The 27498-nt window shown below is 42.7% G+C and overlaps 2 protein-coding genes across 11 annotated transcripts in view; one reads left to right on the top strand and one right to left on the bottom strand.

Moving 5' to 3' along the window:
• Positions 1-343: 343 nt before the first annotated feature.
• LOC134213606 (uncharacterized protein B0495.5) lies at positions 344-6015 on the top strand. The gene is made up of 5 exons (XM_062692828.1): positions 344-851; positions 1817-3403; positions 3466-3674; positions 3737-3946; positions 4860-6015. Exons 1-5 carry the CDS (start codon positions 544-546, stop codon positions 5123-5125), a joined length of 2580 nt encoding a protein of 859 aa, XP_062548812.1. The 5' UTR covers positions 344-543; the 3' UTR covers positions 5126-6015.
• A 16863-nt stretch (positions 6016-22878) lies between these two features.
• LOC134213605 (AP-1 complex subunit gamma-1) overlaps positions 22879-27498 on the bottom strand; it is an 89412-nt gene continuing 84792 nt past the window's right edge. For 9 of the 10 annotated variants that reach the window (XM_062692818.1, XM_062692819.1, XM_062692817.1 and 6 more), the window contains exons 9-16: positions 26485-26869; positions 26211-26424; positions 25914-26052; positions 25552-25855; positions 25020-25487; positions 24825-24962; positions 24651-24758; positions 22879-24460 (exon numbers count right to left, since the gene is read on the bottom strand). In XM_062692818.1, the coding sequence (XP_062548802.1) occupies positions 24353-24460; positions 24651-24758; positions 24825-24962; positions 25020-25487; positions 25552-25855; positions 25914-26052; positions 26211-26424; positions 26485-26869 (1864 nt within the window). In that variant the 3' untranslated portion in view covers positions 22879-24352. The remainder of the gene's footprint in view (positions 24461-24650; positions 24759-24824; positions 24963-25019; positions 25488-25551; positions 25856-25913; positions 26053-26210; positions 26425-26484; positions 26870-27498) is intronic. The other variant, XM_062692826.1, reaches the window with a different exon arrangement.

Genomic DNA, 27498 nt, shown 5'->3' with positions numbered 1-27498 from the left:
TCAAATTTAAAACGGTCAAATTATCGGGGTTCAACGGAAATCTCGCTTAACTTTTCAAAAGGTCCTAAGTAACATTTTTTTCATGAATTAATTTGAATAGCGCAATCAACAGACCAATATGAAAGCTTTTGATTGCAGTACTCAAATTAATTCATGAAAAAAATGTTACTTAGGACCTTTTGAAAAGTTAAGCGAGAAATCATCACTGTAATATTTTTGACGAAATATTTTTCTCAGTGTTTTTCGGGTACTCGGAGAGAATGGCATAAAAACAAACGACACTCACTCTCGCCACATGTCAGTTTTCAGCCTCTCACTCGAGTCGCGTCTTCATCGTCATCGTACGTCATATTTTACATTTTGTCAATATTTTGCCTTGATCCGCGCAGCCAACAACGGTGGATTGCAGCTAATTTTTACACATCCGTTTACTATAAGTTATTAGTGTGAAAAGTGTCCTTTTTCCTAAGTGAACAACAAAATCGAGAAACCAGTGCACAATTCCCGAAGAAAACCCCCTTTTCCGTTGTCCAATGTTTTGCTATGTTTTACGGTGTTGCAGCGAAACTGAACTATCGTCTGGCAGACCACTTGCGTAGGATTAGTTGCAGCTCTTCGGTGGGGCCCTTCCGGGGTGGTGGCGGTGGTAGCTTTCTTCCGAAATCCTGGCAACGGAGAAAGTGGTCCACTACAGCATCAACTGCGGTTATCGGGAAGAAACATCTGAAAGCGAAAAATTACGACAAAGCAGATCGATCTATCTATCACCAGCGGGGGTCGGCATCCGCATCAGGTTTTGCTATTTCGTGTAACCCCGATCAATATCAGCCGTATCAATTGGGTCAAATTTGGTGAGTTCTTTTTCTCTCCCTTTGTCGAACGATGTCGGATGCGATGCGCATTAAAGTGTACCGACATAAACATAGGATGATAGTTTGCATGAAACAGGTGTTACAACTTATATAATTTTAATGATGCTGTGCGGGTTGAAAAATCGAGCGCTATCTGTAAAGTTAGAAGATAGTGAGCATACGGGCTTGCGAACGCTATTGTCGTAACCTTCGATCAAGCATTCATCAAGGACGTGGTACGTGCCGTTTGGCTCGTAAAATGTCTTGCCTACAGGCTAAATAGCATATTCAGGCATTATTCCACTAGAACGCGGTAGTGCGGGCTTTATCTGATTTGGGTGATTGCTTAAAATGCATCGACTGATATACCCTAGACAAATGATAATATGGTCGGGGCTCAGCGAAACAGCACCAAGCGCCTTTTTGACTGACTTTCGATATTTTGTTCGTAGAATGAAATTTGGAAGTATTTCATTTATTCATAACTACATTTAATGTTGGATATTATCAATTATAGGGTAGAAGAATATCCGTTACGATTTATAATCAATCTGCTACACGAAAATTTGTGCAAGAAAATGATTATCGGCACTTGGTGCGATTTGCCTGAACCCCGACCATATTCAGTAGGATTGATTTTCCCAATGTTAATATCTTTATACCTAATGTTCTTGATTCAATGAAATTCAAACTGAATCAAATAGTAAACAAAGTTGTATGTTATTTTAGCAGAATATTGAATTTTAAATTTAGACTATAATTTACCGATAATTATGCCTAGAACCCTATTTTCCTTGCTTGAAGAATCACTATGATGTTCAAGCACTATTTATACATGTTGAAGAAAATTATTTTACTTAATGATGAACAAGGATCGAAATTCCAAAATAATAAAGTTTTCAATAATTTTGGCTCATTTTTATTGGTTTTTCTAATAGATATAGTTTTCTCTCGTTTATCAACAGTTCCTTCCACACCACAACTGGCATGGCATCTGACGGGGCGGGATCATCAAACAAACCGAAGCACTCCAATCGGTTGATCAACGAAAAATCCCCCTACCTACTGCAGCATGCCCACAATCCGGTGGACTGGTACCCCTGGGGTGACGAGGCGATAGCCCGTGCCAAGGCTGAAAACAAGCTGATCTTCCTCTCGGTCGGCTACAGCACCTGTCACTGGTGCCACGTGATGGAGAAAGAATCGTTCGAAAACGAACAGGTGGCGGAGATTATGAACGAAAATTTCATCAACATCAAAGTCGATCGCGAAGAACGACCGGACATCGACAAGCTCTACATGACCTTTATCTTGCTCATTAACGGTTCCGGAGGGTGGCCCATGTCGGTTTGGCTGACACCGGATCTGGCACCGGTAACCGGCGGAACGTACTTCCCACCGAAGGACCGTTGGGGCATGCCCGGGTTCACGACGGTCTTGCTCAAGTTGAAGATCAAATGGGCTACCGATGGAGAGGACTTGGCAGCAACGGGGAGGAGCATAATCGACGCCATCCAGAGGAACGTCGAAGAGAAGCACCAGGATGAACCAGAACGGGTATTTACCCCGGAGGAAAAATATCGACAAGCAGTCACTATTTATAAGCGGAACTTCGATCCGGTCTGGGGAGGTTCACTTGGAGCGCCCAAATTTCCGGAGGTGTCAAAGTTGAATCTCATTTTTCACGCCCATCTGCAGGACCCATCGACCAAGATACTGGGGGTAGTGCTGAACACGCTGGACAAGATGGCCGCAGGCGGTATTTATGATCACGTGTTCGGTGGGTTTGCGAGATATTCGGTGGATAAGAAGTGGCATGTGCCTCATTTTGAGAAGATGCTGTACGATCAGGGTCAACTGTTGATGGCATATGCGAATGGGTATAAAACTACGAGGAAGCCGCTGTATCTGGAAGTGGCAGATTCGATTTATAGGTACATATGTAAGGACCTGCAGCATCCTGCTGGTGGGTTTTACAGCGGAGAAGACGCAGATTCGCTTCCAACTTGGGAAAGTGCGGAAAAAATTGAGGGTGCTTTTTACGCTTGGACGTACGCCGAAGTTCGGGATCTGTTGAAGGCGAATTTGGATAAGTTCGGAGATATTGGTAAGGTCGATCCAGTGGAAGTATACACAGAGCATTATGATATTCAAGAAACCGGAAATGTAGAACCCAGTAGCGATCCCCATGGGCATCTTCTGGGTAAGAACATTTTGATAGTGTATGGATCGGTTCGTGAAACGGCCGAGAAGTTGGAAACTACTCCGGAGATAGTGGATAGGATTTTGAAAGTTGGTAATGAATTGTTGCACGAAGTACGCGATAAACGACCTCGACCACATCTGGACACCAAAATCATCTGCGCTTGGAATGGATTGATCCTGTCTGGGTTGTCGCAACTTTCGTGCATCAAAGATGCACCCAATCGTGCAGAATACATCAAGACCTGCTCGAAACTAGTCTCGTTCATCCGGGAGAATCTGTATGATGCTCAAGCTCGAAAGTTACTTCGCTCTTGTTATGGAGATGAGAGCGACAAAGCAAAGTCACTGTAAGTTTTGAGCTATCCATTGTTATGTGCAGAGTTATTTGAACTGATTTCTTCCTTCACAGAGAATCCCCCATCTATGGCTTCATCGATGACTACGCGTTCCTTATCAGGGGCCTTATCGATTACTATCGTGCCTCGCTGGACACCAGTTCCCTAAGTTGGGCAAAGGAGTTGCAGGAGATCCAGGACCAGCTCTTCTGGGATCACAAGAACGGTGCCTATTTCTATTCGGAAGCTAACTCAGCTAATGTTGTCGTGCGGCTAAAAGAAGGTAAATTGTTGAAACAGGATTGTTTCCGCACTTCATGTTGATATATTGGGTAAAATTTTTAGATCACGATGGAGCGGAACCCTGCGGAAACAGTGTATCCGCACACAACCTAATAATGCTGGGAGACTACTTTGAAACGGTCGACTTCCGGGAGAAGGCAAATAAACTGTTTAGTTACTTTGCTAATGTATCGCCGTTTGGGTATGTGTTGCCGGAAATGATGTCAGCCATGCTGTTGCAGGAGAACGGACGAGATATGTTGGTAGTTGTTGGTGAGTATTGGGAGTAATAATAATTGTAATGTAAATTCGAAATTAGATCATTTCAACGTTTCCTGCCCGTAACACGGTAGATCACTTTGACGTAGTGTGTTGCGGTGTAAGATCTACCAAACAGAGCCCTAGCTTAATCTATTTTCTAGCTAGGGCAATAAGTTGTGGTATTTAAGGATTCATCGTATTTAGTCCCCGCTACCAACAGCAGTCTCAGAAATAAAACATAATGTTACCTTGCAGACAGTTGAAAGACTCTAATTCCCCTTGTTTGCGGCTAGACTGTATGCAGCGGAAACAACTTTTCAAGCAATTATTTAAAAAACCTCGATACCCGGTCCTAGGCTGAACTGACTGCTGGAAAAATCGAGTTAGGTGTTTAAATACGTACTAACTCTTCTTGAACTGGTGAACAATGGTAGTGAGAGGAACACACGGAAGTTCTTATTACTGAACAAATTCTCTTGCTTGAAATGGTCTTGTAGACAGAGCTAAATCCCGGGTTTTCATTGTTTTACTGGTGATATTCTAGAAGCAAGACAAGGATGTGGCTAGGGCACCGATGCATGGCCAAAAACAGTATCACTGTTCTGTTTTCTCAAGAAAGCATTGATTTCCTATTCATAAGGGGCGCGCCTTCAATGGGATTGCTCTCTGTGAAGGGTCTAAATAGCGGGACCTTGTCATGGTGCTCTTGAGAAAACAATACAACAAATGTATCGAAACCGATACTGCATTGCTTATCAATAGTAATGAAGTAATTCGACATTCACTTAAACACTAAGGATACGGGTAACGCTACAATAGATCTAATAACAGGTCGCAGTGACACACCCGAACAGGAAAAAAAACCTATCCTAAACCCAATGATATAAACAAATATTTAAATCTTCTGTGTCTTTTACCTTTCTAGGCCCTGATGGACCCGAGGCAACCACCCTAGCGGACGCGGCTCGGGACTTCTACATGCCTGGTCTGTTGATCGTGCAGCTCAATCCAAGTTTACCGGACCACAGCCTGGGCGGCAAGACACTCAAGAGCTTCAAAATGATGAAGGAAGCTCCGACGGCCTACATGTGCCACAACAAGGTGTGCCAACTGCCGGTCACCGAAGCGGAAAGACTCACCGAGGATCTCGTCAACACGTACGTGTTCGACCACGCCGAGTACGAGAATTGATTTTTCGAGGCCTAAAGTTCTCTGTACGCATTGGGAGAGTGTAGAATACAGTCTAGAAATGGAACAGGAACTGGCGGCCGCCATGAGAGTTTGAAACCATCGGTATGAAGTTTACTGAATGATATTTTAGCCATCACAAGTAGCGTAAATTTACGTTTCTAACTTTGCATGTCATTAGATAAATATCAGTGTTGATCAATATTGTTTTATATCAATATCACATTTTGCAGCATAATACACATATTCTAAACCATAAAGAACGAAAACAAGCACACCGAGTAGAATGAATATCATATTAGAAGTTAATGTTACATACTTATCACGAAAGTATCAAATCAATTTTAATCAAAACATTTCTATCAAACATTGAATTTTTGAATATTTTAAACCACAATTGACTGCAAACAGAAGAAATCTCAGTAAGAAGATAGCAAGCTTTTACGTACTAAACATCGTAGTTATGAGTAATTATCAGCAAGCGCAAGGCAATTTACTCCTATCTTTTTCACTAATCATAAAATAATTTTCCCAACAACTCTTAATCAAACTAATTATCAAAAGACATACAAACCGAAAAGGATCGAACGAGAATTGAAGCTAAGAGCGAAATAATACAATACCATGTGATCTAGCGAGTAGGCAATTCTGTACTGCAGCAGCGAAACAGCAAATCGAGGTGCCAATATTTGGTTGCAAAAACCCCCACGCAAGGACACAGTTTGTACACCATGAAGTAGGGATAAAATGTTAAGCTATTTGAATCGCTAATTCTTACTAACATTTAGGCAGTAATGACACTTGGTGGGTGGAAAATGCGTGCTGAAAACGCAATGTTTTACATACGAAGTAAAATATATATTTAATTGAAAAACTAACTCTAAATAGACGTACCGTGACCTGCCCTAATTCCGCGCATCGCTTAATACCGTGGTTTTCATCAAAAATCAGAACCTGGCTATCATGGACGTCGTGATGTCCATGATAGCCAGATTCTGATTTTTGATGAAAACCACGGTATTAGGCGATGCGCGGAATTAGGGCAGGTCACGGTAATAAGCGTCATCGTATGAATCGTTACCAACTTGAATTGTGTCGTTTTAAAAACAAGCAAAAAGTTTTAGAGGTTAAATCAATAAAGAGATATTTGGCAGTAAATTAATACTTACAAGCAATCTAAAACATCTTGTTTTGTTTATTTTACCGAAAAGCTAATTCATTTAGGTATTTTAGCAAAAGAGTCACAACAGGTACCCTGTGCCCTTATTCCAATCAGCGTCTAGTTCCGTTCACGCAAGACAAAATAATAAATAATGAAGAATTTTTGTATAAAAATAACAGAAACATATTTTTGTACTTTTCTATGGTTATGTATGCATGAAATTAAATGAAAAGCAGCGTCATTTTTAGCGATTAAGAGTGAAAATTTCAACAAAATTTGTTGGTCGTCACTACAGGCGCCATTTTGACTGTTTTCATTAACCAACTTTCTAAGAACGTCTGTCAAAATATTTAAGCATTTTTAGGTGAAAATTTGCCCTGAATTTTAAACAAAGCAGCATAACAAGCTATTACAGGTAACATTGTATACACTTAATTTAACACTTCAAGACAAAATTTTCAAAACGACTTATCTGCTTTTGTAAACAAAGATTCAAACGACGATTTGACGAATCCGATAGCTCTCCCACGCAAACCAACACCATCAATAGGTAGGCGAAGGATTCCGCTACCTGTTGATGGTGTTGGTTTGCGTGGGAGAGCTATCAGATTCGTCAAATCGTCGTTTGAATCTTTGTTTACAAAAGCAGATAAGTCGTTTTGAAAATTTTGTCTTGACTTAATTTTTTTCGCCGAGGCCGGCAAAATAAATTGCCGAGAATCCAACAGCTGATATCTCGTTAAAAATCTCGGTGAAAGTTTAAATTACCGATTGGTCGTAAAATGACCAATACAACCCAGCTGTCAAAATTTACCGTGCCGTTCGGTAGTGCGTTGCCGAATTGATCGGTAAAGTGCTTTGCCGAAACTCAGTAAGTAAGTTTTTTTTTATTTATTGTCAGATGAAGCAAAACGAAAATTAATATGAAAGTAGAAATATTTCAGGTCGCGTTTTTGTTGTACATATTTATTGATAATGAAACTTTATAAATGGTTACAAGTAGTATGGATATGGATTTCTATTCGCTCTGGGAGCCAGTTAGACAGCATACTCTATCCCCGTTTTTAAAATTTATCACTTTAGGCCACATTCAAGCAAAATGAAATAATTTTCTATGCATCTTTTCTTCTGTTTTAAAGTTAAATTCTGTACCATGCTCAGGGACGGGAACGGTTGACATTTCTTTTTATCATTCAATCTGCCACGAAGTAAAAGAAAAACAAAAACACGGCAGCCGCAGCAGCAGCCACGACGAAGCAGACGGCAGTCAGCACATGATTTCATTATTTTCTCTCCCCACAATTAATGTTCCTGTACGCTCATTTCACGACGTATGACCGTTTTTTGTGGTAAATGATTATTTCTTTACTCCTTGCTCATTTTAGAGACTAGAACTAATGAATTAGTACCAACGGCTAGCATTCTTTCTAGGCTTTGCGCCACAGGCAATTAAACTCGATTCTGTTTTGTTTGCGCTGCGCACGAACCGAACCAAAAAATCTGCTGACTGTACCGACGGCTCGACTCTCACGCAACAGCAGGCAGGAACATACAAACAGTTTGCCTCATCGGTAAAAAAAATGTCACAATGAGGCGTACATTTTTTTTGGAAAACTGTTTCGGTTTGTGCGGTGCGTGAAATTTGACCGGATAAAATGTAAACAGTCGCATAATCACAGTGTTTTACTGTACATTTCCCGACACTGGACCATGCTGTAACGTTGAGGACGGGATCAGGGGGTGCTGCCCAAATGGTAATTTTTCGTATATAGATTCTTGATTTTTCCAATGATTTTCAACTTGTTTGTTTTGGGGGGGAAGCAATTTCCATCGATTATGGTGCATCTGTTGCATCTTTGGTGTGAAGTACAGCTGAAGCTAAAAATAATACAAATATAAAATTCATTACTTTCAACACCGAAGTCAACATAAATTTTAGTATGAATATTGAGCGTGTACGGAGAAGAAATTCGAGTCTGAATGAATGCTTACCAGAAAAGTTAAAGATTCGTTTTTTTTCTTTGTTTCTTGCTGCTTGACGTGTTTTAACAGGGACAGAGCACACTATGGGTTCATTCACAAATTACATAACGCTAAAATAGACTATTTTCAACCCCCACCCACCCCCTCGTAACGTGTTTTGTATGGAAGGGTTCTAAAATTTGTATCGGCCGTAACGCTCGGACAGACTCCCTCCCACCCCCTAAAGCGTTATGTAATTTGTGAATGAGCCCTATAGGGTTTATACATTTGACAGATGTGTTTGCCGAAATTCAGCTAAATTCCCTACTACCGATCACTATGGCAAACTTGACTGCCGAGTTTCAGTAAATAAGGCATTTTATGAGACGTTTCGCGGTGGCCCGTTTATTTACTTCTAATGTTTTGTTTTGGTATGTTTCTGCGTGAACATTCCGTTAGGTCCGAACACAAAATAATGTTTGTAACGTTTTACTTTTCATTCGTGTTTTCTTCAGCATTTCATGCTTAGAATGCAATGGCATGAATTATCTAACGATACATTTTAAGAATCATATAAAAAACTATGTTCTAAAACCCTGGTAGACGAAAAGTAAAACAGGCAGAATTGATGATGGGACTCATCGGAATGTTCGGTGCGAAATTACCAAACAAACGGGCTCCCACTGATTGTCAAAGTAGATAAACACGAGAAAAACAGCTGTTTCGATCTGTCTCATAAAATGCCTTATTGTGTAAACGTCATATATACACTCAGAATTGAGAATAAACGTGAAAAGCTTAAATTTTAATCATTTTTGTGATTTGTATCATTTAAACAAAGCATAGTATAAAGTGTATACCATCAAACAATTAAATTTATACTAAGCCTGATTTGTGCTGGAATATTTAAAATTGTATTACTAACGTTTGCTCAAGTGTGACGAGACACGTTTTTTGTTTGTCCTGAAAAGGCAAAAACCATCATCGTTCGTTCAATTGAGTAGAAATTCTGCGGCGCATGACGAATCATGTATATTCTCAAACGTAAGTTTATGTGGATATATTTTCTCAGAAAATAGGCATATTTGTTGAGTATATTAAACATATTTTTTTTTCTTTTACAGATGCGTCCAGGCAAGAATCTGACACCGCACGATTCTTAACAACAAATTCCACAACGAAATTGAAATTCTTTATGTGAATTTATTGTATTGATGCTGCTCTACTTGAACCCAAGCGAGGATTTCCATCGTAACAACGGGTAGAGATGCCAAAACTATCGCCGGATCCATCAAGGGTCAGAACCCACCAAGTGGCGGAACATGCTCCACGAACGAAGGTGTGAACCCAACCAAAATGAAACGGACCGCACGGGGTCGGAGCAGAACGGGACCGAAATGAAAAATGTACACAGTGATGCGCTGTAATCGATGGTGATGGTTCGCGGTGGGACAGATCGGATATGCATGTTTGCTGAGCATCGGTGTCTGTTTCGGATCGGGAGTGATTCAGCCAGGTGTTGGAACGGTGTCGTCAGTTGTCGTGATCGTTGCCGTACATTTGCACCAGGAATGGCGACTGAAGAGAAAATCCTGATCGAGCATACGCACCGGCGCAGGGGTGAAGATTTTCCCAAGGACGAAGGAGGTGGAAAAGCAAGAAAAGTTCGAGGGGCCGCTTTTCGATACCATTTTTGTGCGTGTTGGTTCGGAGAAAACCGGCCATCAAGGCCCAGGATGCGTTGCACAAGTTGCACAACATCAAGACGCTTGTGGGAATGCACCCGAGGAACCGATGTCACCACTCTGACGCCGTACGCCGCTCTGTCCCCATTCGGCGGCAACAACATCAGCATTCACCACAACGTCTTTACCTAATCCGATATATAATATTTTGTAGCTCACTTTTAATTTCTTATGTTGAATAAATTATTAAAATATAATAGATGAAACTTAAATTTAAAAAAGCAAATTGAATATTTTTTATTGCTTCTGACAGATCAAAAACAAAACTGAAATCATTTAAACGGGTTTATTCTATTTCAATATATTGGTAAGTTATACTATGCGTAAATAAATCGAAGTTATACTATCTCCGTATTGTCCGAGTTTAAACTAACTCGGGGTCAACCAGGCGAATAGCCAGTTAGTATGACTTTTAACCTATTTAGTATAAATTTATTTCTGAGTGTATTAACGAAATATCAGTTATTAAAAGCTTTTACAGTCATATTCGTCAATTTATTTTACCGAGAAAAAAATTGTCGATTAAGTGTGTAGTGTATTACCCAATCGTTGTCTGTATTTTACTGATATAAAATGCTGCAAAGTGAAACAGATTTTGACCGGAATAAGGGTACATTTAAATCAACTCGTTCCATATTCCGTTCTATGGGTTTGGAGTATGGATTCCGAAAGTTCCATTCGTGAGAATATAATCTATGAGTAAGAAAAGGTACATCGTACATGAACGAAGCCATATGAATGATGAACTTTACAAATTCTATCCTGCAAGCAGTAAAACCGAAAGGAACTCCGTTTACGACTTTACGCAAAACGGTTATGGGAACGTTTTTCAACTCATGCCAGGAAAATGCAGTTTTTTTTTCAGTTGATGGTGAATGACGAATTGTCAAGCGGTTGCTGGACAATGTTACGAAATGGTTTCCGAAGAACACGGACAGTTTCAAACAGCACAATTCATTTTATTGTGGCGTTCATGTTCTTAAACTGCATGCATCTATGTGAATTTTTTATGTATTCTGTAAAAAAATAATAATACCCAAGTTACAAAAAGTTAGAATTATATGATTATTTGTTATTTTCATTAGATCATTGGAAAATATCTATTAAATTAACATTACTACATCATTTCCTTGCTCGGAATCATTGAGCTATATTATTTCATAGGGGAATTTGGGCAAAAAGGTAAGAAAAAAGAGTATCTCCCATCACCTCCTATCTATGATTACATCAAGACTCATAACCAAGGAATGTAAAATAACAACATTGCCAATGACAACGACATTATCCTCTCTTGTAAATGTTGGGACAAACTCAACTCGCAATAAGCGTTTGTCCCAAACTGCAACAGAATAGGAAAATTATCGCCTGCCACGCATTTTGAGAAGTAGTCGGTTTCCGATGATGTTTTTGGTTAAATTAGTATCAGTTATCATAGATTAGACATAAACTCAACCATCTGTTGACATGATTTGCGTTTTACTTCTAAAATAAACAAGTTATCGCAGTTTGAAAAGTTCACAATAATTACCATGTTTGTTGCAAATAAAATGACTATTCTTGTCTAGTTGTGCTATCGGGTATGATTTGGAAATGTTTGGAATCGGTGCTATTCAAAAGTTATTAAAAATCGTTTTTTACTTAATACATAAGCAAATAAAACATTTGTGAAACGATTTATTTCAATAATTTTTGTTCGGCAAATATTTGTCAATATCTGTCAACACTTTGAGACAATAATATCAACACTTATCTGTAATTTTTTTTTGCAGAATACATGAAAATTGCACATAAAATGCACTTTGATGCTTATTTGACCCCAAAATCCCTTAAATTTCCAACTTTTACCAACAAAATATATTTAGTGCCCTTCTGTGGATCCACAGTGAAGAGATAAAAACAATTTTAGAACAATGTCTTTAAGATAAAATGGCAAATTGTTTGGAAACTCGCGATATATGCGGCATTAGGAGGGCAAAACGTGCTCAATAACTACATACAGAAGCGTTTCACGTCCATGAAACAGCACTCACTAAATTCTTTGCAAAATTCCCTTTCGAATAAGCTCTTGATCACTTCTGTAAGGGGTCGTACACTAATTACGTAAGCACTTAGGGGGGGAGGGGGGTCTCCCATTTTCTTACGCTCCATATAAATAAAAAAATATTTTTATGGGAAAAATCTTACATGGGGGGAGGGGGGTTGAAAGACCCAGAAAAATTGCTTACGTAATTAGTGTTCGGCCCCTAAGTTGTTCGTGAAGAAAGTTATCAATTTTTTCCACCCTTGAAATCGGATTTCCCCATTTTGCGATGGGTCAAATGGGGGTGAGAATGAGTCACTATTTCAACAGAATGCTTGTAAAATGGATTGAATGTATCTGAGGGCAAGAAGACTCAAAAAAAGAGACCTTTTTGAACGATTTTGCTCTACGACCTTCAGGCTGCCGGTGAGAGCGATGACTCATTCTCACTCCCTAGACCCATTATCACCCCCGATGGCGGTACCTAATCCTACTGGGCAGCTAGCATTAATGCTCATGTTGAACTCGAATAGTAGTAGTAAAATTCTTCTTTATTTACACATTTTTTGTTCTACAATTATTTTTGACATGTACAGTGATCGGCCGGCTTGGCCCTCCAACTTCAATTTTAATTATTATTATTATTATTATTACTTTTATGTTTCTACTTAAATTTTTAAAATATAATGTATCATGACGGCCTTCAGGAGGCGCTAGTGTGTTTTTTAAAATTTGATAACCTAACTACCACAGACAAACAGACATAACACATTGAACATTTACTCATCAAATTCATCGTATTTCAAACACTAACGACATCTGTTGATTTCAGTTAGTTGGGCAAATCATGAACCAGATGGCGGTAGTGAGCAAATGTCAAACTCGAGCAAAAACGATGCGCGCGCCACGAGTGATCGATTGGCCAACTAATGATTATTTGAATTGACCAGGAAATCAGTGAACGATGGAAATTTGACAAGTGTTATGTCTGTTTGTCTGTGTAACTACTATGTACACTAATATTTACAATCAAAATTTGATAACCTAGATTGGAACTAGCGCCCTAAGCGCTTCTTGGTCCGAGTGCAAGCAACGGACCCTAAACTTTTCTTTACACTCACCAAAGCGTTCATGTAAGGTTTTTATTCCGACCAGACGGTGGACCTCGGATGTTCTTGTCCTGGGAGGGGTGTTGGGGATCATCCTCAGGAATTTGTTTTGGACCCGTTGAAGTTTGAGGTGGTGGGTTTTAGCGCAGCTCTCCCAGACCGGCATACCATATTCGATCACAGGGAGGATGATTTGCTTGTAGACAGCAAGCTTATTTTTCAGGGACAATGACGACCGGCGGTTGATCAAAGGGTACAGTAGTTTCAACAAGACGTTACACTTTGTCACCGTTTTGTCAACCTGTTGCCTGAAAATAAGCTTGTTGTCGAGGGTCAAGCCAAGGTAGTCGGCCTCATTGGCCCATTCCACAGTCGTGCCATTGAGGATGATTTTACAGTCCCCAGGCGGAACAAGTTTAGGGGATTTGGAGTGGGGGAAAATGATGACCTGGGTCTTCGCCGCGTTGATACAGATCTTCCAGCTGGTGAGGTACTCTGTCAGGGCATCCAGGCCTCGTTGGAGTTTTGCCACTAGCGCTCTGATCACTCTACCGTTGTAGACGATGGAGGTGTCATCTGCGAACAGAGACAGAATGCCGCCTTCTGGAGGTTCTGGCATGTCGGAGGTGAACAGATTGAAAAGCAGGGGCCCGAGGATACTACCCTGGGGGACGCCTGCGACAATGTTGTGCGCATTGGAACTCGCTCCGCTGATTGAGACCCGGAATGTCCTTGCCGACAGGTAATTGTTGATGATTTTCACCAGGTAGCTGGGAAGATTGTAGCGTTGTAGTTTGTACACCAGGCCATCATGCCATACATTGTCAAATGCCTTCTCGACATCGAGTAAGGCCATGGCGGATGTTTTTGAGACAAACTTGTTTCGTCTGAGGACGTTGGTAACTCGGGTCAGTTGGTGTACAGTTGACCGACCGCGTCGGAAACCAAACTGTTCCTCGAGCAAGATGTTGAGATTTTCGGCAGACTCAAGTAACCGATGATGAATAGCTTTTTCGAATAGCTTGGATAACCCTGAGAGAAGGCTGATGGGTCGATAACTTTTGGGGGAGGAAGGATCCTTCCCAGGCTTCCGGATGGGGATGACTTTCGCTGACTTCCAGGACGATGGGAAGTAGCTGAGCCGGAGACACTGATTAAAGATCAGCGAGAGATGCTCAAAGAACAGAGCACTCTGGGCGTGCTTGAGCTCGAGATTCAGGATGCTGTCAAAGCCTGGGGCCTTCATGTTCTTCGACGATTTGATATAGGCCGTCAATTCGTCAGCTGAGATCTCCAACTCCTCCGAGAAGTCGTTGGGAATCAAATGGATGTTGTTAGCATGCTCGTTGACGGCTGCTTCGTGTGGACTGACGATGTTCTGCCCAAGATTGTGTGAGCTGACGAAGTGACGACCTATTTCAGCGACCTTCTCTGCAGGAGTTATCAAGCGATCCTTAGAGCCATTATTGTCTAGTGGGATCAAAGGTGGAATGGGCCGAGGCTTGGATTTTAGAATTTTGGTCATTTTCCAGAACGGCTTAGCATAATCTGGGAGAGTGCGGATCTTATTCGAGAAGTCGTTATTTTTGAGGTCCACCATTCTGGCCTTGATAATTTTTGTGATTCGATTGCAGCGTGCCTTAAGCTCAGGCAGTCCAGTACGCTGAAACTGCCTGCGAGTGACATTCCGCAATCGAATCAAATCTTTGGTGAGTGTATCGATGTTTAAGGAGTTGCTTACCTGCCGAGCCGTCGGTACGTGTTGCTCTCGGGCCGCCGTGATCGCCTCCTCGATAGCGCACAGCTGGCGGTCGATACTTTCCGGCGTCTCCGGACGCACCTCGTAGTCGACGGTGTTATCGACGCACTGCTGGAAACGCTGCCAGTTCACTCGGTGGTAGTTCCGCCGTAACTGCTGGTGCCGATTGACCGAGGAGCCCAGTTCCGCCACCACCGGATAGTGATCCGAACTGAGCTCCTGGTATACAACCGGCTGCGAGACGTGGTCACTCAGGTTTGTTACGTAGAGATCGAGCGTTGCGTGGGCACCGGACCGACTCAGCCGAGTGGGGGATCCGGGCTCAGGATCGTGTAGTGGCCTTCCTCCATGTCGTTGCTCCAGATGGTGCCGTTTCGATTGCCGCGACTGTTGCCCCAGGCTTGATGTTTGGCATTCAAGTCGCCGGCAATGATATACTGGCCTTGCCTCCGCGTCAGCTTGACGATGTCTCTCCGAAGGGCAGCCGATGATCCATCGCCGGCTTTGGCTTGCGTTGGACAGTACGCCGCGATGAGCGCGATTGTGCCCACCGAAGTGGTGATTTCGACACCGATGGCCTCGATGACACTGAGCTGGAAGCTTGGAAGCAGACGACAGTTGATGTTGTAGCGAAGAGCGATGGCCACACCACCTCCCCTGGTCGGCCGGTCGAGTCGCACGATGCGGAAGTCCGGGATGTTGATGTTCACCTCCGGTTTTAGGTGCGTTTCGGTGATGAACGCCACGTCTATTTCCTTCTCCTCAAGGAAATCCTTCAGCTCGATTGTTTTGCTCTTTAGCGAGCAAGCGTTCCAGTTGACCAGGCCCACCCTAGCAGCCATTTTCAATGATGAACATGCCAAGTGTGAAGACCTGGTCGAATCGAGGTTTGCAGCCGCGCAGTCGAGGGGCGAGCTGCGCGAAGATCGGCATCAGTTGCTCCGGAGTGTACAGCGGGGCAGATTCTTCCGGTGGGACGGCTTCGTTCTCCGACTGCCGACGGAACCCAGGGGGAGGAAGCGGGGGCCATTCGCTGGTGGATGGTGCCGACGATGCTGGAGCTTGGACCGATGCAGCTGCCGCTGCCAGGCGCGTGTGCGGCTGTAGCGGTGGGAGTATTGGAATCACACGACGGGGAGCCGGGATAGCTGGAAAGTTCACCTCGTTGATTACAGGAACACGGTTCTTCTTCGGAATGGTCCTGGTGGAAGCCTTCTTCCGGATTTCCAGGAACTCGGCTCGCTTTGGGCAGCCCTTTGTGGTGGCCCGATGTTTGTCGCCACAGTTGGCGCACTTGGGATCGGCCACCTCCATTTTGTCGCACTCGTCCGTCGGATGGGGTTCGCCACACTTGTTGCAGCGCGGCTTCATGCGGCAGTTCCTGGTGCCGTGCCCGAAATTGAAGCAGTTGGTGCATTGCGTGACATCGCGGTGCACTGGCCGATACCGCTCCCAGTCAACGACGGTGTAATTTATAACGCCAACCAGCTTCAGGTCCTTCCAGGTAGTGGAGCCGTGCTCCAGATGGATCAGGTAAAGCTGGTCGCGATATTTCCTCGCCTTGTCGTGACGAGCGATCTTGTGGACGGCTACTGGCTTCAGTCCGCAACTTTCAAGCTCTGCTTGGAGCTCTTCCTCCTTCATGTCGTGAAGTCCTCGCAGCAAAGCCTTGAGCGGCTTCGTGCCGGGGTGGTCATGAGTGTAGTACTCATACTTGTGGACCTCGAGGAACTCCACGACGGATTGATGATGGTCCCTGTTGGCCGGCATCACTTTCACGCCCTCGCTGCAGAGCCGAAAAGTACATTTCAGCCCCTTAGCGATCAGCTGGCGAATTTTTGGGCTTAAATGCGGCGGATCGCCCTTCACAAACACGGGCGGGTACTTCTCCTTCCGCTCCGGTTGCACCTGCGGCATCTGCGATTGCTGCTTCTTCCTCTTTTTCGGCGGATTGCCAGCGTCATCAAGCGGCAACGGCGAAAACACGTTGCTCTGCAAAAGCTGCTTGGAGGGGTTACCCGCGCCTCCAAGAGCAGTGCGCTTAGGCACTTTTCCAGCGACCGAATCGGCCACCAAGTCTCCCATGACGGGTCCGGGAGAAAATAACGCCAACGCGACAGGCGAAAACGTAAACAGCGAAAGAACGAGAAAAAACACTTCGAAAAAATGCGCGAGCAAAAAACACGTCCGTACGTGTTGCTGTCTCAAACTGGAATGTTGAACTCGAATGATAAATGCAACAATCGAAAAAAAATCAGATTAATCCACCTAGCGGTGATGGTGCCTTTCTCGTTTTTTTCGAGTGAGTAATTTCTACGCACTTTTGGTGAAAAAAAGTATTTTGGCAATAACTTCTGAGCCCATAGTCCGATCCGTCCAATTTTCAACAGGAAACAATGGGACCGGATTCTGCATCGATTCTGCAACTGAATGCAAATCGACTGAGGGTAAGTGCCTAAAAATCGTAGATTTTTTTTGTAAAAAAAATGTATTTTGGCCTTAACTCCGAATCCCATAGTCCGATTCCGCCAATTTTCAATACGAAACAATGGGACAAGATTCCGCGTCGAATGCAACTTGTAGCGAGCGAATCCGTTAAAGATAACTGCCTGAAAAATGAGTGAGAATTTTGTATGTGTTTCTCATCTAAAAAAATGAATTTTGGCCGTAACTTCGAGACCCATAGTTCGATCTGTCCAGTTTTCAATACGAAACAATTAAACAAGATTCTACGTCGAATGAAACTTGTTGCGAGTAAATCAAGTGTAAGTGTAAGTGCCCAAAAAGTGAGTGAGATTATTTTCTTATAAAAAAATATATTTTGGCCATAATTTCGAAGCCCATTGTCCGATTGGGCCAATTTTCAACTAGATTCCGCGTCGAGTGCAACTTGTTGCGAGGTTAAGGATAAGTGCCTGAAAAATGAGAGAGATTATTTTGTGCACACACATACATCACCTCAATTCGTCGAGCTGAGTCGATCGGTATATAACACTATGGGTCTCCGGGACTCCTATAAAAAGTTCGTTTTTGGAGCGAACATATTGACTTTACGTATACTTTGTATACGAGAAAGGCAAAACAGCCAACTTGGCTAAACTAAGGAAACATTGAATCTTAAATTTGGAAAAAAATGATAAATAAAATTTTTTTATTTGTAATAATAATGAATGAAAAGATAAATTTGTGAGAAAAATTATGTCTGATATTAACATCTCCAAGAAATCAAATGTTTTTCGGGTGATTGGAATTAGGACCACAGAATTGCTCAAGTTTGTTATCATTATTGGAACTGAAGTTTATGAATGCATTCCTACATATTTTATTTTCAATTGTCTATAGAAAACGACACTAGTGCTGTCCAATGAGCAGCTCGAAGTAGCTCGAAGTTGTTCCCGTCCTGCTCGTTCTTTTTTGTCAACAAACGGGCATGAGCGTGACAGGAACAACTTCGAGCTACTTCGAGCTGCTCATTGGACAGCATTACTATGTAGCGAAATTGCAGTTTCAAAATACTTAACGGCTATTTTTTAGAGTTTTTAGACATAGTTCATTGTCTTAGGCGAACGGAATAAGGGCACAGCACGGTAATACTGCAAGGTTTTCAATGGCGACTTAAAAACCAGGGATAGAATATTCATCATAATCATGTGTGACTAGTCGAGAGTTTTTGCAAATAGTGAAGTTACCGTTCAGCTTCTTAGACTAGCAGCCGAATTTACGACGGCGCTCTCCGAAAGTCAAAGGATTAAATTCCGTGGTTTATTTCCCATCCGTCCGTGCCGCGTCGCGCTTCAGTGATCCGCGATGAGGCGAGAAGAAAATACTTTTCGAATAGATTACTCGCGCTTCCCAGTGAAACCGTCTTTTCTGCCAGACTATGAAGAGTGAAGTGAACAATGGGCGTTCGCCAAGGTTAAAGATCTGACGCTCGCACAAAAAATCGTGGACGAACACGACGGAAAACATGATTTTTATATTGCGAGGAATAAGCATAAGCTCCGTATAATTATGGAAGATGGAAGTGAAGGTGTGCGACTTTCCGGAAGAGGACGATTTTCTCTTTTCCGCTCGGCATATGGCCACCCGTACGAAACATTGATTCGGGCGTCACTACTAGTCCAGAAGAACTACGCCAACGTGACGAAACATGCTGGTCCGCGATCACAACCAAAGAAGTCGAACGACGCTGAACACCTTTCCTGAGCCGCCGAAGCCAGCGACTCAGAACGAACCGTCTGGCTTATCAATTACATCAGCCAGTAAGCCGCCGAATATAGTTAGAACGACGTCCCCAAGCCCGTTGTTGCAAAGTTTGTGTAGCTCATCGTCGTCGAATCTGCGCACACAAACGTATAGCTTCGAAGCAGTCTTGATTCTCTGGTTTAACAAGCCTCTGCTTCGATCGCAGAGCCGAACCGCCGGTGACGATACGGATGACTCGTCAACATCCTGAAGAAGCCGAGGACGTCCACCCGACAAAACCCAACGATTCGACGATCAGGGCGTGGATTCTCTTCCACAAATGGCTCCGGCACTGCACAGCGCGCTGCTAGAGAAGAGCTTTTCAGGACTGCTACTTCCGTCACCCCACCACCAACGTCATTCTCGCTGGCGACTTTCAACTGTGTGCTGCGAGCTTGCGGCTCGTCCCCGAATACAAGCCCGTCTCTTAAAACAGCCGGCCTACAAAACAAATTGCAGTCCGTCTACACACACGTCTTCACACGTTGCTTCACAGTAGGAATGGGCGATACCGATACGATATATCGGGAATCGATATTTTCGCTCCGAATAATCGATATTTTGTATCGATTTTTTTATGTTTGATATTTGACCGTATCGATTTTTTGTTGCTGATATCGGATTTCGATTTTTTCAAAGTAAAAATATAGCACATTATGCACAATCTGTTAAAAACAGCGAATCTTCGATGTGTGATTGGATGATCTGAAATGTAAAATCAAAGTTTCAATTTTTTGTTTTTTTTTGCTCATGCTTTTAATTTTTTGGGCGTATCGATACATCGGAATATCGATGTTTCAACGCCGATATTTTTCGGCATCGATATTTCGATACTAAAAAAATCGATTCGGCAGTATCGATATTTTTCCGAAAAACGCCCATTCCTACTTCATAGACCACAAAGCGCCGACGGTACGACACTGTCTCCCTCCACTGGGACACGAGCCCGGGCGCTATTTCTGGGCTCTACGACCTCATCTTCTAACTGAAGACAACGTCGCTGAATTCCATTATAAGTTGAACTTATCAGAGCAGGAACAACGGATCGTGGATGGAATGATGGCTGTCGTACGCTAAACCCAAAATTAAAACGTTTGTCAAGTGGAAATCTCGAGCCGTTTTCGAGGAATTTCACGATGCACACCAGCGTCTCTATGCGCAACTACGGCTAGTGTTTGACGGATTTTATCAAGATCCCGAAATGTTGACCACCATAAACCGCCTAAAGGGTGAAATGCTGGCATTACAAGGGAGAGCCCATGTCAATTTTCCAGTTGGGGGAACTTACTTATGGATCCTGTACACCTCCGGTGGTGCAAAGGGCCGACTTGAAAGATCTCCATCCTGAGCGTTGCTCGGCTATCGTTTTAACCTGTTGCCATGTTAGATTTCGGTCGACTTCTTTTATTTCTTTATTGAGGCTTTGCCGCCATGAGCCTCTGGGTCTGCCTCTAGTGCGATGTCCCGCTGGGTTCCAGTCTAATGCTTGTTTACAGATTTCGTTTCCGCCCCTACGTAGAGTGTGGCCGACCCACCCCACTTCCGATCCCGAATTTCTGTTGCTATCGGCCTCTGGTGACAACGACGATGGAGCTCGTTGTTTGAGATCCAGTTGTGAGGCCACCAGGCCCGAATTATAAACCGCAGGCATCTGTTGATGAACACCTGCAGCCGTTGAATGTTCTCCACTGATACACACCATGTTTCGCTAGCGTAAAACAGCACAGATTTCACGTTAGAGTTGAAAATTCGTATTTTGGTGCGTTCACTTATCTGCCTGTTTTTTCAGATATTTCTTAAACTCGCAAAGGCAGCCCTTGCTTTCTTGATCCGTGCGCCTATGTCGATCTTGGTACCGCCGTCTGACGCCATTTGGCTACCCAGATATTGGAAGCTTTCAACATTCTCCACTGGTTGCCCGGTTACTGTGAAACTGGAAGGAGTCACCGTGTTTACATCCAACGATTTGGTTTTGTTGACGTTGATGACTAAACCTGCCGAAGAGGAGCGCTCGGCAAGGTCGTTGAGCTTACTCTTCATATCAGAGCGCCATTGCGCGAGGAGTGCAACATCATCAGCCGGACTTTCCGAAGAATTCCGGGAGGAGCTTCCCGAGGAATTCCGGGAGGAACTTCCTGAGGAATTCCAGGAGGAACTTCGGAATTCCAGGAGAAACTTCATGAAGAATTCATGGAAGAACTTCCGGACAAACTCGTAAGGGAACTTCCGGAGGATTTCCTGAAGAAATTTCCAAAAAATCACTGGGAGGAATTCCGGGAGGAACTTCCGGAGGAATTCCAGAAGGAACTTGCAGAGGAATTCCGGGAAAAACTTCTGGTGGAGTCTTAAAACGTGAAGGCATACCTGGAAGAACTTCCGGAGGAATTCCCGCAGCAACTTCCGAAAATCCGATTCCAATACAATTCAAATCCACTTCCAATCCAATCACAATCAAATTCAATTCCAACTCTAAATAAATTTCAATCGCATTCCAATCCATCATCCCTAAAATTCCAATAACATGCCAATCACGTTCCAATAAAATTCAATTCAATCCACAAACAAACTAATTCTAATCCCATTCCAATTCAAATCCAATTCCAAATGACGAAATATCAAGTTTGTTGGAGTTTTGGTTGTACCAACTGTTGGTCTGATGCAGCGTACACATCAGTCAAGCAGTTTGACGAACGTTGACTCCGCCCCCAAGAAAATGCTTTGGTTGCTGCTTTGTTTGAAGGTGTGTGAAGTTGTTCGAACAACCATTTGACAGTTGGCGGCTCGGTTCGAAAACGGTTTGATTTTGGTTTGAGTTGTCGGGGGCGGAGTCAAGGTTCGCCGTACATGGTTGGTGCTCAAGTTGGTCGTTCGTGTGTGATATTGTTGGTCGAATAAATTGATTGTTCGTGCCGTTGTTGGTAAAACTTGATGGATGTTGGAATAAACGAAAGGTGGAATCAATGTTGGTCAAACTACTTGACCGTGTGTACGTTCCATGACGGTTGTACAAACTGAATTAGTCGCACAAACTTGGGGGCGGAGTCAAAGTTGTACAACATGTCGGAGCGTGTGTGGGGCCCCTTATATGCCAAATTTGTGCATAATTAGTTATAGAAAACCCCCCTGACATTAATAGAACAAAACCTGCCAAAGCCGTCATTCCCCCTATATAAAGCGGACCAAAGTCTAAAGAGGAAATACTGACGCGTTCAACCAAGGACTTCTTCTTCTTCTTGGCATTACATCCCCACACTGGGACAGAGCCGCCTCGCAGCTTAGTGTTCATTAAGCACTTCCACAGTTAATAACTGCGAGGTTTCTAAGCCAGGTTACCATTTTTGCATTCGTATATCATGAGGCTAACACGATGATACTTTTGTGCCCAGGGAAGTCGAGACAATTTCCAATCCGAAAATTGCCTAGACCGGCACCGGGAATCGAACCCAGCCACCCTCAGCATGGTCGTGCTTTGTAGCCGCGCGTCTTACCGCACGGCTAAGGAGGGCCCACCAAGGACTATCACGAGATAAATAAGTTACAAAGTGTCGTGAATATGTACTGAGAAACGCGATTATTGGCGCCATTTCGTTGAATTTATTTGATCAATTTTTGAAGAACTTTATAATGGAATATCTCCCCCCGAATCACAATGCGAATCATTATTGCTGGGAAATCCTGGGAGTTTCGGCTGTAATAGCAATGTTTTGTCACTTCCTGGGACCAGGCGACAACCATACTGAATAAAATAACACAGTTCATATTACAATCGGGTGTCTGTGTATTATACATATATTTATAGCTTTTACAATGTCTCCTTCGTATATTCTCCTAGTCATATTCACTCATTCTAAAGTGTTAACCACTAGGTTCTGATGGTAGTGGTTCAGCACTCCCTATTTAATGTTGACTTCAGATGAGTTACTTTTACTCACCTACTCTTCATTCATTGTCCATTTTATTATTTTAATGTTGTTCTATTAGTTTTCATTTGTATAACATGTTCAACCGATTTGCTTTCATTTTTTTGTAACTTTAACATCACTTCCCTAATTTCTTTCATGGTACAAAAATACTGTTGTTTGTATTACGTGTTTGAAAAACTTTGCAACGAATTAAGCCAAACGCATCAAAAATACCATTAAGGGTAGGTTCAAACAAGTAGATATTGTCTGTTTTTTTTCTGAGCAAGAGAGGGTGATGATGGCTTGAACTTGAACCTAGATTAAAATTTTTAGTTTAGGTAGCGTAATTTCTACACTTTGAAGCATTGTCATATGTTGGATATATTTATTTTCATGCAAGTCGGAGACAATTGGTGGGAAAGCTTTCAAAACTAACGCCTTCTCGTTGACATTTATTCACACGCACACTCGTCATGCATCGAATAGAGTGTATTTGGACGGAAAACAGTACACTTGCTTCTAGTAATTTTAATTGCCTGACAAAACGAGAGAAATTACTCCACGAAGGCAAACATATCGAGAAATTCATAAGTTTGGAAAGGCCAAAAATTAAATATGTTTATTATTTAAAAGCCATTTCAAGCGAGATAGAGAGTCATTTCTCACTGAACGATCTATGCTTTAGCCAACTTTTGTCTTATCTCGAGTCACTACCTAGCTGTTTCAAAAACATGGGGTTACTTGTTTGCACGATCCGATTCCTAGGGTGTACTAATAGTAATATCGCTTCTCTTTTTCAATTTCTAGTGTAGGAATATTTACAGCTTCACGCACTCAACACTCGCTTATCAAACTAACTAAAAATCCACTATCATCCATAGTCGCGACTCATACTATGCTAACACTGCTTTTATTATTATATTATCTATCTCACTAGTAGTGCTTTTGTTTTATTTTATTTTTTATTTATTTTTTTTATTTGAATATAATTAATAGCAGTTTACGAGTGTTAGTTAACTAGTTTCTTGTTTTAAGTTGCCACAACTGGCAAAAAAAAATAATGATCTCAATTTTTTACATGGCTAATTAAAGTAGAGGTCAGAAGAAGGACTCACAATCGGTTGCTTTTTTGTCTAAAATTTGTCCCTAATGCATTAAAACCAAAGAATCTGCTCATATAACACACGCATACTTACTTATTCAACGGAGAAAAAGCAACCGAACACAACATTTGACTCTCAAGTCCTCAAAAAAGAATTGAAAGAAACACCATAGACCATAGACAAACTAGAATTGGACCGTGATGTTTACATTCCAGTTTGGACCTCATTCAAGCGACGTGGGATCCTCGGGGAATCCGGACACTTCGGTCTGTTCCAGGATTGGGTTACCATCGCACTGGTACGATATCCGCAGTCGCATTCGGAGAGTGGCCTATTCGATAAAGATCAGAGGATTTTTTTTTATAAATTGCATATTGCGGTAATAGTAATAATTATCAAATGGTAAAATGGCCAATTGGACAATTTACATGCATTGGATATATCGTGAAAAATGCACGAAAAAAATCAGGTGATATTTGAGAATATGGGCGATGCGGATGACTTGAATAATATGCACTTACCTTTGCAGTGCTGGATACACGCATCTCTTGGGTAATGGTTCCGCCGGGTACAAGAGAAGAACCAGAGGGCGATAGCATCTGCAACGTAAAACTTCGGGGAACGGCAGCCTGAAAATAAACATTATGATTGTAGGGGATTACAATTCAGAAGAATTTATTTTATATATAATTCACCTGGAAAAGATATTGTTCTAATGTGGTTAACGAGTTATTTACAGCTGTCATGATGATCTGCAGGCAACCGCCACTATTCTTAGCCACTAACTGTACAAGTAGACCGTTCTTATCTAAGGCTGTCAGAGTTTTCGAGTCCTACAAATAGACAAAAATAATTCGTAATGCGAATCTACAAGATTTGAAAATACTTACCTCATTATTGTTAATCGACGAGAAGTCGCTAAAAAGGCTATTTGCGGTACTACTGCTACTATTAATGAGGGAAGCCGTTGAGGCCAATCCCGTTGGTAATGTCGTCGTTGGCGATGTCAAGTTCGAATTCAACAGATTTTCCAATCCGCCAAACGAACTGGAACCCGTAACCCCCGTGGACAGCGGATTAGCGATGCTCGTAGTGACCGCCTTTATACTATTGTCATTCAAGCTGTTCAGATCCAGTCCGATATCGCCGCTCAACGGTGGAATCGCTGCCGGTGGGGTGCTGGCTGGCATGTCCAGCCCTCCGAGCAAATCGAGTAAATCTTGATTGTTGGAACTGCTGGGCGTTGGAGTTTTTCCGTTGGTTGCAGCCGTAGGAATAATCGAATTTGTCGATGGCACAAGGCCTAGACCATCCACCGGGTCGTCACTTCCTCCTCCCAGCAGATCCAGAAGTGCGTTCTGAAAATTTATAAATAAGCATTACAGAATATGTATACCTAAACAACCTGTTTAGCATTCTTACCGAATCGGACCCCACTTTTAAGCTTCCTCCGCCGCCACCACCTACCCCAGAAAGCGACATCAACCCACTGCTTTCCAGGTCATCGCCTTCAATCAAATCAATACTATTCGAGTGTTCCTCAAAGATACCACTGCTGTCGTTTCCATTTGGCAGCGATTTCTGAATTTTGGGCATTTTCTCCAGCAAAGCCGGACGTAAATGACTGTAGTCACGGAAGAGCTGTGAAAATTCCACACCACGCTGCTGTAGGTCGATGTGGAGGTGCGTACCGAAGGCTTCTATGATCTGCTTCGCCCGAGCTTCCCTGTAATGATTCGTAGCGTGTGAGAGAATGCTTCAAAGATAAATTCGGAAGAACCTACTCTTCTTTCGAATGAATCCTAGTGCTAAGTTTGGCCAACGACACCAATGTGTATTGTTTGCTGGCTGTCGATACCGAAGTAGACCACAGTAACTTTTGGTAGAGCTCCACTAATTCACCCTCTGCAGGAATTGCAACATCTTTGATTTAGGTGTGTTGATTCAATGAAAATAGAAGGATACAGAGAAAACGAAACTACGTTCTACTACAGTTGTACAACTACGTGAGACAATTACACTAAGCTAGGTGATCGGCAAACGAACATTCAGTCAATGTTTATAACCACACCAGGCATTACCTTCGATTCGTTCGCCACTCAATACTAAATCGCCATACTCTCCGATCGTCCAAACGGCCACCTGCAACAATGGTTGCTTGTCCTCGAAGGAATTGGTAATGTTATGAAGCGAATCCCATAACCTCAATCCAATATAGGCCTGTTCCTCCGGTGGACTATTAAGAATAAGTTGAATTGTGGAAGACACAACATCGTCTCGCACGTAGTTACCAGCCTGTGATCAACGATTTATATCCTTATCATGAGATGCAACGTAAATTTCAAGAAATCTTACCGCAATAAGTACACTCAGCAAAGTATCCAATCGCCATCGAATGGACGTAGCGTACCGCTCGGCCACGTGCACCATCCGACTGCTGCACTGCGCCTTGAAGTCAGCGTCCGCTTTCTCTAGGAAGATCAACAGCTCCTTGGACATTGCCCGGATGTTCTGCGAATTGATCAGGGCGAACGAGAGCTCCATCGCTCGGCGTCGTATCGAAACGTCCGGATCTTTGAGGCATTCTAGAATGGTGCTACGGTGTCGCTGGACGGCACTGATGTCGGCCTGGACCGTTCGGAGAAGGGTGTTCAGCGCAACATAGCGAATGTTTTTGTCGCTGTTTAGCAGGAATCGACCGAGAATGTTGACTGCCAGCACTCGGAGACCGCCTTCGGATCTGTGGAGATGATAAAAGGATCCTATTGTAGGAAGACTGAAACATATTCCGCCATAATTCTATGTTTCTATAGAATTATTGATTAAGTTCATCCTTATTATTAGCATAGCATGGGTGGGAATGATAACTAAAGAATTGTTACATGAACTTACTAATGTCAAGGTCTTCTATCTGTTGATGAATGAGATTAAAAGTCAAAATACGTGAAAACATCCAAAATTATTTAGTGTCAATGATCGTAGAATTATAGAAAATTTTGCGGGCTCGGTGGTTTAGTGGCTACCGCTTCTGTCTTATAAGCAGGAGGTCGAGGGTTCAATTCCAGGCTCGTCCCTTTCCTATTTGTATTTCTATCTTAGTTCTTTCTTTGTTTCACGTTCTACCAAAACGATTTCTACTGTTATAACCTTCCACATAATCCCATAAGCTCCCGTGGCACCTATGAGAGGTCGTAGAATTCTCTGCATCTTTCTTAAGTAGGTGTCCAACTAACCATCCTTCCCCTTCCTCAGCATTCGCAAGGACGTGGCCAGGACAGATCTTGACTATTGGAGAGTGCAATGCTTCCATTTACGAGATAGTGGATAGTCCCAAATCAATATCTGTGATAACGGATGAAAGTGATACTA

The sequence above is a fragment of the Armigeres subalbatus genome, chromosome 2 (assembly GCF_024139115.2).
Source record: "Armigeres subalbatus isolate Guangzhou_Male chromosome 2, GZ_Asu_2, whole genome shotgun sequence".
Lineage (NCBI taxonomy): Eukaryota > Metazoa > Arthropoda > Insecta > Diptera > Culicidae > Armigeres > Armigeres subalbatus.
Note: the sequence above shows the minus strand (reverse complement) of the source record. Positions and strands in the feature narration are given on the sequence as shown.

Excerpts from the sequence above, each read along its gene's own strand:
- LOC134213606 (XM_062692828.1), top strand. The coding sequence starts at position 544 with ATGTTTTACGGTGTTGCAGCGAAACTGAACTATCGTCTGGCAGACCAC. Across the intron at positions 3,404-3,465 it reads AGCGACAAAGCAAAGTCACT|AGAATCCCCCATCTATGGCT; the intron begins GTAAGTTTTGAG and ends CTTCCTTCACAG. Across the intron at positions 3,947-4,859 it reads AGATATGTTGGTAGTTGTTG|GCCCTGATGGACCCGAGGCA; the intron begins GTGAGTATTGGG and ends TTACCTTTCTAG.